This window comes from Cutaneotrichosporon oleaginosum, assembly GCF_008065305.1.
Source record: "Cutaneotrichosporon oleaginosum strain ATCC 20508 chromosome Unknown ATCC20508_contig03, whole genome shotgun sequence".
In the NCBI taxonomy this organism is placed as follows: Eukaryota; Fungi; Basidiomycota; class Tremellomycetes; order Trichosporonales; family Trichosporonaceae; genus Cutaneotrichosporon; species Cutaneotrichosporon oleaginosum.
The window spans coordinates 1,645,854-1,662,946 of NW_027072172.1; the positions used below are offsets into that span (position 1 = coordinate 1,645,854).

At 60.1% G+C, this 17,093-nt stretch overlaps 9 protein-coding genes across 9 annotated transcripts; 4 read left to right on the forward strand and 5 right to left on the reverse strand.

Annotated features, from left to right (window-relative positions):
• Nucleotides 1-122: 122 nt before the first annotated feature.
• Nucleotides 123-1,992, reverse strand: COLE_03860 (uncharacterized protein; the record flags this gene model as incomplete). Its single annotated transcript, XM_018420321.1, has 3 exons — nucleotides 123-1,591; nucleotides 1,632-1,815; nucleotides 1,852-1,992. 3 exons carry the CDS (start codon nucleotides 1,990-1,992, stop codon nucleotides 123-125), a joined length of 1,794 nt encoding a protein of 597 aa, XP_018279738.1.
• A 1,197-nt stretch (nucleotides 1,993-3,189) lies between these two features.
• COLE_03861 (uncharacterized protein) lies at nucleotides 3,190-5,358 on the reverse strand (the record flags this gene model as incomplete). The annotated part of the gene is made up of 3 exons (XM_018421309.2): nucleotides 3,190-4,643; nucleotides 4,701-5,046; nucleotides 5,104-5,358. 3 exons carry the CDS (start codon nucleotides 5,356-5,358, stop codon nucleotides 3,190-3,192), a joined length of 2,055 nt encoding a protein of 684 aa, XP_018279739.1.
• Nucleotides 5,359-5,885: 527 nt separating this feature from the next.
• On the forward strand, nucleotides 5,886-6,826 carry COLE_03862 (uncharacterized protein; the record flags this gene model as incomplete). Its single annotated transcript, XM_018422884.2, has 3 exons — nucleotides 5,886-6,031; nucleotides 6,206-6,532; nucleotides 6,703-6,826. 3 exons carry the CDS (start codon nucleotides 5,886-5,888, stop codon nucleotides 6,824-6,826), a joined length of 597 nt encoding a protein of 198 aa, XP_018279740.1.
• A 514-nt stretch (nucleotides 6,827-7,340) lies between these two features.
• On the reverse strand, nucleotides 7,341-8,294 carry COLE_03863 (uncharacterized protein; the record flags this gene model as incomplete). Its single annotated transcript, XM_018424788.1, has 4 exons — nucleotides 7,341-7,540; nucleotides 7,585-7,674; nucleotides 7,718-7,791; nucleotides 7,843-8,294. The coding sequence occupies 4 exons, from the start codon at nucleotides 8,292-8,294 to the stop codon at nucleotides 7,341-7,343; spliced, it is 816 nt and encodes a 271-aa protein (XP_018279741.1).
• Nucleotides 8,295-9,235: 941 nt separating this feature from the next.
• Nucleotides 9,236-9,940, reverse strand: COLE_03864 (uncharacterized protein; the record flags this gene model as incomplete). Its single annotated transcript, XM_018427326.2, has 1 exon — nucleotides 9,236-9,940. One exon carries the CDS (start codon nucleotides 9,938-9,940, stop codon nucleotides 9,236-9,238), a length of 705 nt encoding a protein of 234 aa, XP_018279742.1.
• Nucleotides 9,941-11,202: 1,262 nt separating this feature from the next.
• Nucleotides 11,203-11,748, forward strand: COLE_03865 (uncharacterized protein; the record flags this gene model as incomplete). Its single annotated transcript, XM_018427327.2, has 1 exon — nucleotides 11,203-11,748. One exon carries the CDS (start codon nucleotides 11,203-11,205, stop codon nucleotides 11,746-11,748), a length of 546 nt encoding a protein of 181 aa, XP_018279743.1.
• A 2,666-nt stretch (nucleotides 11,749-14,414) lies between these two features.
• On the forward strand, nucleotides 14,415-14,837 carry COLE_03866 (uncharacterized protein; the record flags this gene model as incomplete). The annotated part of the gene is made up of 1 exon (XM_018427328.2): nucleotides 14,415-14,837. The coding sequence occupies one exon, from the start codon at nucleotides 14,415-14,417 to the stop codon at nucleotides 14,835-14,837; it is 423 nt and encodes a 140-aa protein (XP_018279745.1).
• A 272-nt stretch (nucleotides 14,838-15,109) lies between these two features.
• Nucleotides 15,110-16,477, forward strand: COLE_03867 (uncharacterized protein; the record flags this gene model as incomplete). The annotated part of the gene is made up of 3 exons (XM_018425755.1): nucleotides 15,110-15,323; nucleotides 15,362-15,633; nucleotides 15,665-16,477. 3 exons carry the CDS (start codon nucleotides 15,110-15,112, stop codon nucleotides 16,475-16,477), a joined length of 1,299 nt encoding a protein of 432 aa, XP_018279746.1.
• A 177-nt stretch (nucleotides 16,478-16,654) lies between these two features.
• COLE_03868 (uncharacterized protein) lies at nucleotides 16,655-16,957 on the reverse strand (the record flags this gene model as incomplete). Its single annotated transcript, XM_018420791.2, has 2 exons — nucleotides 16,655-16,754; nucleotides 16,797-16,957. 2 exons carry the CDS (start codon nucleotides 16,955-16,957, stop codon nucleotides 16,655-16,657), a joined length of 261 nt encoding a protein of 86 aa, XP_018279747.1.
• Nucleotides 16,958-17,093: the final 136 nt, after the last annotated feature.

Below are 17,093 nucleotides of genomic sequence, written 5' to 3' on the forward strand. Positions count from 1 at the left end.
CGTGCACTCGTTGCGCCCGGCCGCTCCACTATTGAGTAAATTAACAATGCATATGCTAACAAGAAGACCAACATGCCTGGGGCGGCGCACAATGAAATGGGCCCCATCTGTAAGGGCTCCGTCTAGTGGCCGACGACCTCTGCGCCCTCGCCGTTGAATTCGCTCACGGTACTCTCGTCATCTTCCTCGCGTACCAACTGTGATGAAGTAGTGGGACCGCGCACATCGTCTTCACCTCCATCCTCGCCTTCGCCCTCGGTCATCTCGACATCCTCTTCCTCCACCCATCCCTGGGAGGAGTGCTCGTGCTGTGTGCAGGTGGCGGCGCTGTGCGAATCTTCCTCGCCCTCGCTCTCGCACTCGGCCGTCGCGTCATCCCCAACTTGTTTTGACAACCCCACCCACGGCGAGGGATACCAGTGTATCATGCCGTCGCGGATGGAGAAGTCACTCTCCGATGACCCATCCTCGGAGAGCTCCGTGTCGTCCATGCAACGGCTGCACTCGTCAGCCTGTGTGTGCCGCTCTGTACAGGGGCGGCAGACGCGCGAGGGCACGCAGATCATCGGGTTTGGCGGGCGCTGGAGGCAGTGGAGCATCTTGTCTAGTTCGGCGAAATTGGCTTCGTTGAGCGCAAAGCGTCGATGCTTGCGCGACGCCATGTGGACTGAGAGGTCGGTGTATCTGATACGGCAGTTTTCGCAGTATCCGCTCGCTGTGTCCTGCTCCTTGCGCTTCTGGCCGGCGTCTACGAGTTCGCGGTTGGCGAGGCGCTCTTCGAACGTCGGCTTTGGGAGATTGGTGGGCTTGCGGATGCCTTGGAGCATCTTGACGACCTCGGCCTGCGATAGGAACTGCTTGGAGGAGAAGGAAGGCGGCAGGTCCGCGGCCGACTTGCGCCGCCCCAAAAGAGATTGACGCGCGGCCGCGTCTGATCGTTTAACGGCGCCGCCGCGGGCAGCAGGGAGGTTACGCTTGAGAACCTCGACACGCTTCGAAACTTGCATGGCACCGCGGCGTCCGCCGTTCTGAGGCTGAGCGAGCACTCCGCCAGGAGTGGGGTGCTGAGGATTGGTGGACGTCGAGGCAATGTTGGATGTGAGAACGACGCTATTGCCCGATGCCTTGCAGTATGGCAGCTGGTCAGGCTCGGGGAGCGCTGGGACGGTGAACTGGCGATCAGAGGCAGACCGCTTGAGGGAGCGCGTGGGTGGCTCTTCCCCATTGTATGGTTCGTGGTTGACATACAGCGCCATTGCACGCGCGCGAAGATCGCGGTGCAGGTGGTCGACACTCTTAATTGACCGGGGAAGGGCGCACGAGGTGGTTAGTCGGAGGAACTGGTCGTGCAATACCGGCCAGTCCTGCTCTTTGGCCGAGTATTCCTTGACCATGATGGTGCGGTGCTTTCCTGTTGCGTCTTCAATGAGCACATACTTGCTCCCTGGCCGGAAGTAGTAGTGGTCGGGCCGTGGCGCTGACTCGTCGCGCTCGCGCGTGCCATGCAGCTTTTCGTCCGCGAGCATATGAGATAGGCTTTCGCGCTGGACGACGTTGACTGGGTCGAGGCGGTCGATCATCTCCAAGAGCTCTGCGAATCAGCTGACGCTCGCAATGCACGATGAACGCACTCTTGACCGTCCAGACCTTGATGCCATACTCCTCTGCCTTGGAGCGGAGGTCAGTCGGACTTGCCTGGAGGAAGGGGTTATCCGACTGTCCTCGCTTCATCGCCGCCACGCGCGGCTTCTGTGGTGACTGTTCGCTCTTGACGATGAGATGAGTGATTCTACGCGAGAAGAACTGGTCGACGCGCTGGCATCAGCTTTATTCTCGTCGGGCATGGCTTACTGCTCCAAGCTTGAGCACGCGCGGCCGCATCTTACGCCCCAGACCTTCCTCCGTACCGAGTTCAAAGTGGAAGGTGAGGTTGGGGAACGCCTGCTGCCATTTGGCAACCCATGCTTCCTGCTCCTTTTCCAGTCCTTTCATGGCGGCTGCGTCTGGGCGCGTCCGTTTGACGGACTGGGTTGGCGCATCGGCGCGCCCGCGTTTCCCTAGCAGCGGCTTGACATCGCCAAACACGTCCGCGTCGACCGCAGGCCGCAACGCTTGCTTGTTCTTGAGGACGGTGGTGCCGTTGGGGCTGGGGCGCGCGACGCGCTTCTGCAGCGCGGCGGAAGCGGACGCGGTCGCGGCGTTCGCGTTGACATTGACGCGGCCGAGGACTGTGCGGACCTTGGCGTCGTTGTTCTTGTCGGGGACGCGGCTTACGCGGAGAGCCGGAGAAGGTGGGGGACGCGGCATGGCTGAGGGCTGGAGGAACCTGGGTGGGTCATGAGGGAGGAGGGAGCGGGTGGCCGCCTGCGACATAGCCCTTTACGAGTGCAGGAGATGGGTGTCGCAGTGCCGCTGCGGCGGGCGGCGTGCAGCTGAAGCACGGTGAGGAGGGAGATGGGTGGGAGGGGGGAGAGAATGGGGCCGGAGAGAAGAGAGAAGAGAGAAAGAGTGGAGAAGGAGATGAAGAGGAGGAGAGACTGGATGGAGATGGAGATGAACAGAGGATGATGGGATGGATGGAGTGTGCTTGGAGGATGGAGCCAGGGTGAGCGAGGAAGCCACCCCAGCCAGCCCACTGTCTCGCCCCCCCCCCCCCCCCCCGCTTGCTCCACCGTACGCACGCTCCCCTGCGCGGCCCTTGTTGACGCGCCTGGCTTTTAGCCCTGGAATATATCAGCCACCTCGCGTGGTTCATTGCACAAATCAACCACGGAACCTAATTATTTCCTGATCAACAAAGCTTCTAACCGTATTACCGTCATTACATGCATTATTATAAAAGCTATGACCCAAGCAGGTCGGCACGCGCCTCCCGTCCATCCGTCTCGCAGCAATGACCATGACACAAACAATCCATCCATCGTATCCATCGATTGTTTGCTTGCGTCGGATGCATGTGCCAAGATGAGATCGCAAGCACATGTCCATGACTGCACACACTTGGCTCGGTAATCGGTAAACGACGGATGTTCCGTTCCACAACATCACCTGCGTGACTACATGACGCGCTCACTCACGCTCAGAAATTACTCTTCACAACATGTAGGAGATCACGCTTCCGAAACACTATGCATGAACTGATCGCCGCCATGCAACTATGACACATTATGCAATGCTATGGAGCCCTGTTTAGAGCTCGTCGTGGTGCCCGTACGAGGACTCCTCGTCGTCGTACGCGCCACCCGACTCGCCGCCCTTGTAGAGCTTGGAAGTGATGGGCGCAACAGCAGCCTGGAGCTCCGAAAGCTGCTCCTCAAAGTCCTCAGCCTCAGCGTCCTGGTGCTCGCTGATCCAGTCCTCCTTCTCCTTGATGGCGGTCTCAAGCTCCTCCTTGTCCGACTTGTCGAGCTTGCCACCAAGACCCTCCTTGTCCTTGATCTGGCCACGGAGGGTGTAGACAAAGTTCTCGAGAGCGTTCTTGGCCTCGATGCGCTTCTTGAAAGCGGCGTCCTCGTCGGCGTACTCCTCCGCCTCGGCGACCATGCGCTCAATGTCCTCTGGAGAGAGACGGCGCTTGTCGTTGGTAATGGTGATGGACTGGGCGTTGCCCGTGCCCTTGTCGGCGGCCGAGACCTTGAGGATACCGTTGGCGTCGATCTCAAAGGTGACCTCAATCTGAGGAACACCACGGGGCGCGGGGGGAATCTTGGTCAGGTCAAACTCGCCGAGGAGGTTGTTGTCCTTGGTCATCGAGCGCTCGCCCTCGTACACCTGGATGCGGACGGTGGGCTGGTTGTCGACCGCAGTCGAGAAGATCTGCGACTTCTTGGTAGGAACAACCGAGTTACGGCCGATGAGCTTGGTCATGACACCGCCAGTAGTCTCAATACCGAGAGTGAGGGGGCAGACGTCGATGAGGAGGAGGTCGCTGGCACCGTCGGCGCCCGACATGATAGCACCCTGGACAGCGGCGCCGTAGGCGACGGCCTCGTCGGGGTTGATGCCCTTCGAGGGCTCCTTGCCGTTGAAGTAGTCCTTGAGAAGCTGCTGGACCTTGGGGATACGGGTTGAGCCACCAACGAGGACGACATCGTCAACGTCCTCCTTCTTAACGCCAGCGTCCTTGAGAACCTGCTCGACAGGCTTCATCGTCCTGCGGAAAAGATCCATGTTGAGCTCCTCAAACTTGGCGCGCGTGAGCGTCTCGGAGAAGTCGTTGCCGCCCTCGATGGACTCGATCTCGATCTTGGTCGACATCTGGCTGGAGAGAGTGCGCTTGGCCTTCTCAACCTCGCGGCGGAGCTTGCCCATAGCCTTCTTGTTCTTAGAAAGGTCGACGTCGTTCTTGCGCTTGTACTCCTTGACAAAGTATTCGATGACGCGGTTGTCAAAGTCCTCACCACCAAGGTGTGTGTCACCGGCAGTGGCGAGGACTTCGAAGACACCGTCCTCGATCGAAAGAAGGGAGACGTCGAAGGTACCACCACCAAGATCGTAGACGATGATCTGTGACTCAGACTTGCCGGAGCGGTCAAGACCGTAGGCGATGGCGGCGGCGGTGGGCTCGTTGACAAGACGGAGGACCTCGAGGCCAGCGATCGCGGCGGCGTCCTTGGTGGCGCGGCGCTGGGCGTCGTCGAAGTCTAGTATCGTCAGCCACTATTCATCTCTGTGCATTTGAAAAAAAAAAAAACACTCACAGGCTGGAACGGTGACAACGGCGTGGGTGACCTTCTCGCCGAGGTACGCCTCCGCGGTCTCCTTCATGCGAGTAAGGATCATGGCCGAGATCTCTTCGGGGGTGAAGTCCTTGAGGGTGCCCTTGTTGTCGACCTGGACCATGGGCTTACCGCCCTTGTTCACAACCTTGAACGGCCAGTGCTTTACGTCACGCTGGACGTCCTTGTCCTTGAACTCGCGACCGACCATACGCTTGGCATCGAAGATTGTGTTCTCCGGGTTTTGTGGCGCCTGGTTCTTGGCGGCCTCACCGATAAGACGCTCCTCGTCGGTAAACGCAACCCAAGATGGCGTGATACGGTTTCCCTGCTTGTTAGCGGTGTCCGTAGAGAGGAAGGGGGGGGGGGAAGGCGGGGTACGTACCAAGGAGTTGGCGATGATCTCAACACGGCCGTTCTTCTGAACAGCAACACACGAGTAGGTAGTTCCGAGGTCGATGCCAATGACGTGTCCCTTGATCTCGGGCTTCTCTTGTGCGCGGACCATGTTGCCGGCGGGAAGGAAGCAGATGACGGCGAGGAGAACCATAGCGCAGAGGGTGATTTTAGACATGAGGGATGATGAGGCGGCCTTGCGCTTGTGTGCGCGCGGCCTGATGCTTGCGCGTGGGTATGCCATGGTGGCAAGGAGTGTGGGGGTGGATGGAAAAGAGAGTAGAGTAATGGAGGAAAGAAAAAGAGTTCGGGGTGGAGTTGGCGAGTATATGAGGAGACGGCGTCTGTGCTGCCAGCGTGGCGCCTCGGAGGGCACCAGGCGCGACGCGACTGCCACCTCTGCCGCTCCGTCGACGTGGAACCCTGGCTCCTGGCCCCCCTGGCGGTGCTCCCCGGTCTCATAAACTTGTAACCGCCACCGCATCATTAATGGCTCTGAGGTAATCCGAGGTAATCTGGAATATGCTGGCAGCTTTGATCCCGGACACGTGGCCCGCACTTCCTCCGCCTCCACGCGCCCACGCTTGCACGCCTCCACCACGCCCGTCAGCTCCGCCAAGTGCCGCAAGTGCCGTGTCATCGATTCTCGATCATCGTGTGTCACCGCCGCGCCGCCCGCTGTTTCGCCGTCCAAACCACATCTAAAGCCTCTGCGCGCTGCGGCCGCCACCCTCTTTCTAATCAGGCCGACTCCGGCCCCCCTCCCTTGCGATGTACTCGACCCTCCAGCGCCTAAACCACTATGGCTCGATCTCGACGACCTTCGTCATGGTCCTCCTCGGTCTGATCAGCCTCGCGAGCTTCTTCACTCTCCCCGCTGTCGAGCCGGGCACCGTGAGCGTCAACGACCTGATCGTGTGAGTTGCTGCGTGAGCCGTGCCATGGTCGACTTACCTCCCGACCTTCACTCCGTTCTTGTGTCTTCCTGTCTTTCTTCCTTCTGTCTCTATTCTACGTTGTTCTCGTCTCCTCCTTTCCGCCGCATTTCCGCTCTGCCGCCGCACTACACCAACGTGTTCGCTGACACGCAGCCGCCGCGGACGCGTCAACCGCTGGGGCGCGGCGCCCGAAGAGCTCGCGAGCCTGCGCTTCGACGTGCGCGCTGACGTCACGCCCCTCCTCAACAGCTACAACACCAAACAGCTCTTTCTGTACCTCACCGCCGCATACGCCGACGACGTGAGTGGCGACACGCACGAAGTCGTCCTCTGGGACCGCATCATCACGCGCAGCGACATCAAGGACTTCCGCACGACCGGCGACGCCGAGGCGCGCAAGAACCGCAGCCCGCGGCCCAGGATTCGCATGGACAACGTCAAGAATAAGTACGCGTGGCGTAACCCGTCACGCTCGTTCAAGTGAGTCGTGCTTTGGCGTTGGACGTGGGTGTAGGGCGCTGTTCGGTGTCCTGCTGCTCGACGCCACCCTGCTGCGGGCGCACCGCTGCACAGACCCGCCGAGCTCGGCGCCGTCATTCTCCCCTGGCTGGCCCCTCCAATTTGTTGACCCATATCTGACATCACCACAGAAACATTCACGACGCAAACATCACGCTTTCCTACCACCTGATGCCGTACGTTGGACTGGTGACATCCGGCGTCGCCGCAACGGCACAAGGCAAGGTCGAAATTCCAGACCTTGCGACCAAGTAGTAGTTAGTGAGATATACACATCAGTAGAGACTTCGCAGCACAATCATTCTGTATGTAAACAGTCTGGACAATCTTGCATTGTCATCCCTGGGATTAACCCGCCCCTTCGCGCTGAAGATAGGCGGGCGTGCTAGTGCAGTCCAGGATGAAGTCTAGGTTGGGCATGGAAGACGGCTATGCGAGGGTTGAGTAAACCTCGTCCGAGGGGAAGAGGATGTTGTGCACATGATCTGATTGTTGCTACAGTAAGAAGGCGAGCCACGTAACCGACGCAGAAGGGTAGCTGACGGTGATTCGATGTGAGAAGGGTGGTACGGGAACCCGAACAGCGGATGCTCAACGCCAATGCCGACAGGACTTGCGACAGTCGGGCAAAGGCCGATGAGATGGTATCAGTGCAGGTGTGTATTGAATGAGGTCGCCAGCCACAGAGATATGGGTATCGTGTGGTGGGATGTTGGGAATGTCCTGGGATACTTGGGGATGCTTGCTGATTACAGAAGCGCCGAGCCGATTAGAAGCCTTCGGTTCCGCGCGACATCCTGGCTTCGAGATCGCGCCGATCCAAGTCGGACCACGGCATAGTCGGAGTGCTGAAACTACGCTCGTGATGGCCGAGTGTGCCTGAGAGGCTTGGTGCTCGTGTCGATGCCGACCTCATCGAGAGATTAGATCGCATCGACACGTTGTCGCGAAGCTTCGGGCTGCGAGCCACTGGACAAGTCAGCATCGGATGCCCGTTGTGCGGCGCTACTCACCCCTGATCGCGAGCTCATTACCAGAGAATGTTGCGCGGACGGAGCTCATCACAGCATCGTCGCCGAGGCGGATTTCCCACTGAGCGTGATCTAAAGAGTTTAGCTTGCCAGAGCCACATAGTTGCTGGCTTACCATTCTCGTCCCACTGGTCTGCTACAATATGCAAGACGTGGTTTTTGCGCGTAACGATAGTGATGTCTCCCAAGCTACGCGTCAGATGCGGTCTAGACTCTTTGCTTGGCCAGCAGCGGACTCACCTAAAGTTGGGCAGCCAAGCAAGCACTTCATACTGATACGTCGTGCTCTTGATGGCGATGCGGCCCTGTGCACCCCGCAGGATCTGGAATGGCTCGCCTGCCGGACCACGAAACTGCTCGGGATTGTGCTCAGTAACATCTAGCAGCTGTGGTGGCCTCTCTACGGCGCTCCTGTCCAGTCCGGAATCGAAAGAGGATGCACGGTCGCCGGACCTCTTGGGTGGCTGTGCCCACTGCGGTGGAGTGGGTCTTGTTCCGCTACCCTTCACCGAGCCGCCATGGGACGACGACCCAGAGGAAGACGAGGAAATGACAGAGGCGCGATTGTCTTCCAACGGCGTTGAAGCTCGCAATGCCGGCTGACCAGAACCGGGCATGGGATACCCGACTGGTGGGGCGAGGGGCGCCGAGATATACAGGCCAGCAGCGGCAGCACTGGTGTCGGAGGTCATGTCTGTGTCGTCTTCAGGTTTGAAAGAATCGCCACTCGTGTGATCGAGGCCGGGGGTGGAGCGCTCGTAACCAAGAGCATTGCCGCAGATTAGGCTGTGTGATGGCGGGGGAAAGGAATAGATCATTGTGTTTTGATTGATGATGAATGGTGAATGAGACAAATGAACGGTGGCGGTAATGTTGGTGGCGAATCGAGGTCGTGAGGTGAGGAGTAGCAGGAGCGTAATGTTGATAATCGTTGGTGCGCAGTAATAGGATCGGAGGATGGTGTTAGCACAAGATGGGATTAACACGTGACGTCACAGCTCGCGCCGTTTTGCAACTCGAATGCACACAGCAGCAGGCGCTCCTCTGGCGATCCTACTGCGCTCCTGCACAGTCTGCACAGTGCACAGCTGGAGGCGGCAGATGCTTGCTGCACGCCCACTCTCGGCCTGATCATCACCAGTGGAGAGTGCGAATGAGCGGGCCCTATACATCCCGCTCATACCCAGTTCGGCGACGACAACCTTCGGTCGCGTCGATCGCCGACCAGTGAGATTGCGGGATACTACTACTTGTGAAGGCACGATCAAGACTCACGCAGAATACTTCTTTCTCCAATCTCGGCTTGTGTTGTGCACATTGTCACGCTTGCCGGGTGCGGATGATCGGTTGTCAACCTGAGACGTGGTGCGAGGTAAAGTAGGGGCCATTCCGCCTAGGTGCAGATCAGAGCGCGAGGGCACCGTGTCGCTGTTACGAAGTTGACCAAAGTCTACCTCCAGGGCTGAGAGGTCGGGCGTGCGAAGTATGTGGGACGACTGGGCAAGCGAGTCGAGAGAAGACTCTCGCTCGGGCGCTGAAAGCTGGGGTGGCGGAGATGTCGTTGACGTTTGGTCACCAGTACACATCAGAGCCGACAGCATTTCGTGGTCGGTTATGCGGCGGCGCGCGGCAGCTATCGGGGCCGTTCGGGACAATGCTCAACAAGGGACAGTTGAGCTACCGAGCTAGTGTAGTCTGCGGGGAGAGCGTGGTGAGATGGGCGAGGGCGAATCGTTGACACTGGGTAAACTCTATAGGAGGATTGGTGCTTTGCACTGGTCGATGGGGAGTAGGATAGGTGACGAGAGGGGAGAGGGAGGTGTGGAGAGGGAGAGGGAGAGGGAGGACCAAGGAAGAAGAAGAAGAAGAGGAAGGATTGATCGTGGATCGGAGAGAGGAGACGCGTCGTGACGCGGGGGAAGGGAGTTTGGGTGATGGACAAATGGACAAATGGACAAATGGGACACGGGAGGAGGAGGAGTGCAAAGTGACAAGTGGGAGAGGTGGCAATTCGTGGCAAATTGGGAGGAGTGGGAGACGGGGTGGCCGGGAATCGCACCCGGCCTAGGCAGGACGCTCGGAGCGCTGGCGAGCTTGGGCTGTGCGGGAGGATGGAGGAAGGGATCTTGGAGCGACCGGAGCGACCGGAGCGCTGGTTGGCGTCGACGTTGAGGATGGATGATAACGCTTGAGAGAGAGAGAGAGACGATTGGGGGGATGAGAGGCTAGAGAGATGTGGTGGAGAGGATGTTGGATGGGGGGGAGAGACGAGTGGAGTAAGAGCTGTGGAGAGGAATAACGAGAGGAATGACTGCCACTGTGCAGCCCACACTATCATATTACTGGGTGCTGGGTGCTGGGTGAGTGCCTGCAGCGGCTTTGCCTCGCGAGGTCACAGGACACAGGGTTCCAGACGGATGCTAGGGATGCACAGGGAGCATAGGTTCCAGCGCAGACGACCATTTCCCCTTCAACACGCCGCAGGCCCCGAGAGGGAGGAGACGCCGAGAGGGCGGAGAGGGCGGAGAGGGCGGAGAGGGCGGAGAGGGCGGAGAGGCCCAAGGGGAGCGGAGAAGGAATGAGAGGGCCATTACAAAGTGCCTTCTGATTGGAAACGGTGACAGATTTGATACCGCCCTATTCTACTCATTACAAATATGTCTGATTCCAAAGTCCATGTCCGCCTGCCACTTGCCGTATGACCCTGCCGTATCTTCCATACTCTTGGGTGAGAGTGCCGTCACTCCCTAGGGTAACTAGGGAAACGGTGGACGGCGGAGCTAGGGGGCTAAACCAAAGTAGATCGGGTCAAGGGAATGGGAAGCCATTTGCTTCTCAGGGCAAACAAATCAGGAACGCAGGAACATGACCCAAGGCTCATGCTTGCTCAAGTGTCATGTTTAATCCCCGGATCTCATGGACCTTGTATATTTGTGTAAATATGTGTGCACCATGACCAGCAGCGTAGCCGTCTTGAAGCCCTGCCTCACCAGCATACCAGTATGCCGGGCTGCCGGAGGAGCTCGGCGCTGATTATTGGTAGCAACTGCCACGATAGCAAAGAGTGGACGTAGGCAGGCACCACCCTCCGAGGCGCGTACATCTCGCGCATTCATGACCCCCTCGGCTCTCAGCAGTCAACTTTACTTCCCAATCACAGTGTATCTGCGCAGCCTCATGATGAATTTGCCATCTCCTCACCCGCCTCGTGGCCTCCTTCTTGGCCTCCTAGCTCCGCCGCTCCTAGCGTCCTAGCCTCTTAGACAAGTCCACCGTGCTCAGTCGGCGCGTACTCGCGTCCTCGCAACCCCGTGGCATAAACCTCGTGACGTCTCCCAGGGTGCGCAGAACTGGTGATATCCCCCTTGCCACAACTAGTGCCCTAGTGCCAGCGACTAACGCTACCAGTGCCTGTAGCCGTGGTCGCCTGCCTCAAGCTTCGTGTCCTATACATGCACTCGTGTGCAAACACTGGCCGATCTGCCCATGCTGCCCATACGGACTTGCATATTAGCAACAGTAGCGCAATCTCTCGGGGGCCGCAGAGCACTGCGTCACTAGAACCACCGTATACCCGTGACGCACTACACAGTTAGTGACATGACGGCGGACGTCGCGTCCGAATACGCCGGGACGCGCTCGCTCTCTGATCAGGGCCACTGCTTCTCCTGCAGTACTGTCTCCCTCGCCGCTGTCACGGCTCGCTGGCCCTTCAGCACTTGGCAGTGCGCAGTGTTTGCACGACTGCCCGCCGGGCTGCAGCCTGCAGCCTGCAGCCTGCAGCCAGCGGCCTGCGGTCTGCCAGCTGCCAGCCAGCTCGTCATCACCCGCCTCACCCGTCGCATACCCATCGGGCCAACAAATTCAGCCGCCACCGCCACACTCTCTCAACCTGTGGAAGGATGCACAGGGGGATGCGCGTGGCACGGACATGTCCCCCTGCGCCCTGGCAGCTGGCAGCTCCCAGCTCCCAGCCTGCCAGCTGCGAGGCTCACGCTTGACGTCATGCAGCAGTTCCCCGCAGCTCCGAGACTCGGACAGCTGCGCCGACAGCAAGCTGCTGCCACTGAGAGTGCACGTCGACGGTGCTGCGCACAATGTCACCAGTTTTCCAGTAGTCCGGCGTCCAGGGATCGGAGGAACTAATGCGCCACTGGAATCAGCGTCATCCGCAAAACACACTGGCAGAGCCAACTGCCTTGCCCGCAGTTGCAGCGTTGTAGCTAACACAAGTTGCGAGCATCATGCATCAATAGTAGTAATGGCGTGGCGGATTGACGGGGTTTGTCGTGCGGGTGTGGATGTGGATGTGGATCAAGATCTACATATCGACGATCGCGGGATACCCACCCGCGACCCGCGGTGATGACATATGGCATCTTGCTGCTGCCGTTGATGCAAACTCTCCCGTGCCTCCATCTGTCGGCATGTTCTCGCGATCACGGCGACGACATTCCGCGCATACCATGGCACTAACAAGGTTTGCGCAGGCGGGCACGAGTGGGGTAGAGGAGGGGAGGAGGCATGAATCAATCTCCGAGGGGAGGCACGTGGCGGAGCCCCGTGACTTGAGACAACTCGATGACGCATCGTTTCATCTCTCATTCTTACATCTACCGTCTTCCTCGCCTCCTCACTCACCATGATTCCCGTGCGTGCTCGTCCCTCTCACTGATCACTCACTAATCCGGCCTGCATGCACTAACACCAGGTCCGCCTCCGACACCCGCGAGGGGTGACGACCATCGAGGTCGACCCCGAAACGCAGGGTGTGCGCGACCTCAAAGTCCTCATCTTCTCGAGCACCGAGATCCCACCCTCGGAACAAGAGAGTAAGCATACCTTCCCCCGCCGTCGTCCCCCGTCTGCCATCCCGCCACCTCTGGCGCATTCCTCACGCCAGTCAAGTTCGGATACCCGCCCAAGCCGCTGCCGGATACGGCCGGCCGCCTCGCCAGCATCCCCATCACGCGCGGCGAGCAGCTGATCGTGACGGCAGTGCGCGCGCGCTCGCCGAAACGCGCCCGCCGCCCGAGCGTCAAGGAACTTGATGCCGAGCTCTCTGCCCCGCGCCCGCCGGCGCCAGCCGTCGACACCGCACGCGACATGCCCCTCGAGACGAGTGAGAGCGTCACGCTCCCCGGCGACGCTGGGTATCTCCAGCTACGCATCGTACCGGACGACAACTCGTGTCTCTTCTCGGCTGTCGCCGTCGTGTTCGAAGGCGGTATTGAGGCGGCACAAAAGTTGCGGCGGGTGGTCGCGGACGCGATCCGCGACGACCCCACCACCTACTCGGACGTCATGTTGGGGTGAGCCTCCTGGAATGCGGAATTGACACAGACAACCGCGCGAAACGTACATCTCCAAAATCCTTGAGCCGAATACTTGGGGTGGAGCGGTTGAGCTGGCCATTTTCGCGCAGCAGTATGTGCCCCACGACCTCGGCGCTGACGACAGCTACCAAACAGAAATCGCGAGTTTCGACGTCGCAACCGGCCGCTGCGACCGCTTCGGAGAGGACCAGCACGACCAGCGGTACGCTGACGCGTCGCGCGCGCTGACGCCAGCTGTCTCCTAGTGTACTCCGGAATTCGTGCGTCTGCCATCGCTCCGCTGACGCAGACTACGACGCGATGACGCTGTCGCCGATGCCGGCTGCGCCGCCGAGCTTCCACACGACCGTGTTCCCCCTCTCCGACGCCGCGGTGATGGACGCTGCGCGCACGCTCGTCCAGCGCCTCAAGGCGAAGAAATACTATACCGACACGGCCAACTTTGACCTCCGGTGCGGTGTGTGCGGCATCGGCCTCAAGGGCGAGAAGGGCGCGCGCGAGCATGCGATGGCGACGGGGCGTGAGTCGAGGCGGTGGATGCGCTGACTGCAGACGTCGAGTTTGGGGAGTACTGAGGGAGAGTAGGAGCAGTATAATGCCGCCAGCGTGGGCTTGCCGGGCGTAGTTTGGGTGCATGTGTTACAAGCCTAGCGAACGGCGATCAGCGATGCGCGACTGCAATCACGGACCGGTAGACCGGAGGAGTGGGGTTTGACAGGACTAATGACTGGCAAGGACTCCCAGCACCTTCCTCACCTCCGGTACTTCGCTCACATCCTTTCCTTTCGCCACTCACTTTCGACCATCGAGGAACTCTGCCTAAAGCCACAAAAGCCTCACGATGTGATGAGAAGAAGCATTGCACGCAGCCTCCTATCGGACATTCCCTCTGTCCCATCAAACATCCCGCATCAGATTTCACCTCTAGCCTGACCTCTCGTCGCCGTCGCCGGCACCGAGCGGTGCCTGCGTTGATTTCAGATGATTGATCCTGGGACAGGTTGGCTATCTCTCGTTGCCTGCGGTCGTCCTTGCGCTCTTCTTCTGCGACACCAAGGGCAGGACAGAGGTATTGCAGTCTCAATCCAGTATATGCTGTCTAGCGGCGGCACTCCGTCCTGCGATGCCGCAACCAGGACTTGCCGAGATGACATTCCGTTAGCCCCATCGCCCATCACGGCCGCAACGGCCGCTCACGCAAACTTTTGGCCAAACCCCGCTCGTTATCTTCTGTGTTTACGGCGCCACGGGGTTTGGTTGTCCTCGCCAAAGCGCCAAAGCAGTCATCGCACGGACTACTTTTGGTTCGTTCAGCTTCTCGGAGATGGCCGCTTGTTCACGCTGTCTCGGCTGATGGCGCACTCATCCGGAACTGGCGTTCGGCAATCGGCCTCTGCAGCGGGCCCGGCTACACTTATCGCACAGACCTCTTGCAGAAGATACAGCCGAATCCCGCAGTCCCGATCTGTGGGGTGCATGCGGGTGTCACAGCGGCCCGACACATCACGGACAGGCGCTACAGCAGTCTCCTTTAGTCCGATGCCGATGGGCGTGCAGTCCCGCCTCAGATGCCGCCTCCACCAGCGTTCTTTGCGCCCATGCGCCTCCAACCCCGAACAGTGTGTGCTCAGACTCGGACACCACCCGTCACCGGCGCCGAGAGAAGCGCACTCCACAAAGATTCTCGTGACGCATGAGACCCCCCTGCACGACAGACGCGCTGGTGCAGGCGGCATCGCCGGTGCCCTGTATGCTGCAGTTTTGTACCATATCTCCCAACAACATTCGGGACATCAAGTCTCTAATCCTTTTGTATCCCCGCGCGGCATTCCACCCATCCGATCCTCGCCAGCTGCGCCACACAAGCCACCAACTCGTCATTGTGCGGCCCTCCTGTAATTCCGTCTCTGTCAACCCGAATGAACGCAACCGTGCCTGCCACTCTCGTCGGCGAGCTCATCTCCCGCAGGCAATGACCAGGTACAGATCCCGTGCCGACGCGCCCGCTCCAGACGCGTAATGCTGAGATCGGAATCAGCTGGTCGATCGGTCGAGTTGCCGGCGGCAGTGGCATGACGTCAGGGACGGGGCGTGGCGTCCTTGTCATCCTCAGCCGCACCCACGGCCGCTATATCTTCTCGGCTCTCCAACCCCTCGTCTCCCATCACACCATGTACGTCCTCACGCTCAACTGCGGCTCGTCGTCCATCAAGGGCAAGCTGTTCCACCTCCCGTCAAAGGAGGCGCCGCTCAAGCCGGCGGCCAAGATCTCGGTGCTCAACATCGGCGCCAAGGGCGACAGAGTCCATGTCGTCGTCAAGTGGCTGGACGACGAGGGGCGGGACGACGTGGACGAGAGAATGGGAGACGGCGGCGAGGTCGAGCGTGCGTGCGGAAGTGCCGAGAGCAGTGCCTGACGCCAGATAGAGACATCTTCCCGGTAATTCTCAAACACATCACTTCGTCAGGCATCAAGGAGGACGCGATCAAGTACGTCACACACCGCATCGTGCACGGCGGCATGAACAAGAAGGGCCTTAGAGTCACGAAAGAGGACACGAGAGAGCTCGAGCAGATGGACGCGCTGTCCTCGTTCGCGCCCCTGCACAACCACCACGCCGTGCTGTGCGTGCGCGCATGCCTCGACGCCGTGCCGAAGAGCACGCAGCTGCTGTACTTTGACACTCTGTTCCATGTGCGTCCGCCGCCGGATGTGCTGACGCCAGCAAACTCTCCCTCCCGAAGTATACACTTACGCGCTCCCGCCAACGAAGGCGGACCTCGCCATCCCGCTGCGCAAGTACGGCTTCCACGGCCTGTCGTACGCGTCGATCGTGCACCAGCTCGCGCAGCACACGCACACGACACCCGACAAGCTCAACCTCGTCGTGGCGCACCTCGGCTCGGGCGCGTCCGCATGCTGCATCCGTGCCGGCAAGTCGATCGACACGAGCATGGGCCTCACGCCCCTCGAAGGCCTGGTGGGCGGCACGCGCACAGGCAACATCGACCCGACGGCGATCATGCACCACACGCCCGAGTATGCGCGCGACGCAGGCCTGAGCGGGATGCACGTGAGCCGGGGCGAGTGGGTGATGAATAGAGAGAGCGGGCTGTCCGCGCTGGCGGGCACGCCGAATTTCGGCACGATCACGGCTAAGGCGTTCGGCGAGGTCGGAGAGGGCGGGGCCACAGACGCCGCGGAGAAGAAGCGCATGCGCCTCGCGTACGACATCTTCCTCGACCGCGTTATGGTGTTTATCAGCCAGTACCTCGCCAAGCTGCTCGTGCAGGTGCCGCTCACGGAGGTGCAGCTCGTGTTCTCCGGCGGGATCGGCGAGAACGCCGCCAAGCTCCGCCGCGACGTAATCGAGCGCCTGCACTGGCTCGGGGCGAGCGTGGGAGAGGCGAACGAGAAGCGGGGCGGCGGGGCCGTGCGGAAGGTGAGCGGCGCGGAGAGCCGGCTCACCGCGTGGGTCGTCGAGACGGACGAGGAGGGATGGTGTGCGCAGATGGCGCGCGACGACATGGGGATCTAGGCCGCCCTAGAATAGCTGGTAGGTTGGCAAGATAGAATGTGTCTCAGAAGATATTATGTCAGTTTCTGCAAATGCTTCAGTGCGCCAGCCAGCGCTGCGCAACACGCCAGTCTCGTTCTCGTTTAGTGCCATGCATTAATACAACAGCGGCTCAGCCGCGTACATACGGCCGGGCGGTTACTTGGCGACGCGCTCGACGCCCTCGGTCGCATTCACGGCCTGGCGGCGGCACGACTGGAAGTGGCCCGCCTGGCATGCCTTGCAAGTTGACGCGTTTCTGGGTGTCAGCGTCCTTGGTCTTCCTGTTTCCAGGACTCACCCAGTACACTCGGTCGCGAGACACCCTGCGCCGCGGCACGTTTCGCAGTGCTCCGGGTCGGCCGCGCATCCGCGTACCTCGTCCTTCGCGCAGTGGTCGTGCGCGGCGGGCGCGCCGGAGCAGAAGCCGCACGAGTTCGGGTTGCCGGTACACTCGGACATTACGGTGGGTGCAGATGTGGTGATGCGATGCGAGGGACAAGCGAGAGTCGGTAGGGTACAGGCGGTACACACAAGGAGGGGCGAGATTAGTTCGATTGCTAGAATGGAACGGGGAGAAGAGAATGCACTGGACTGC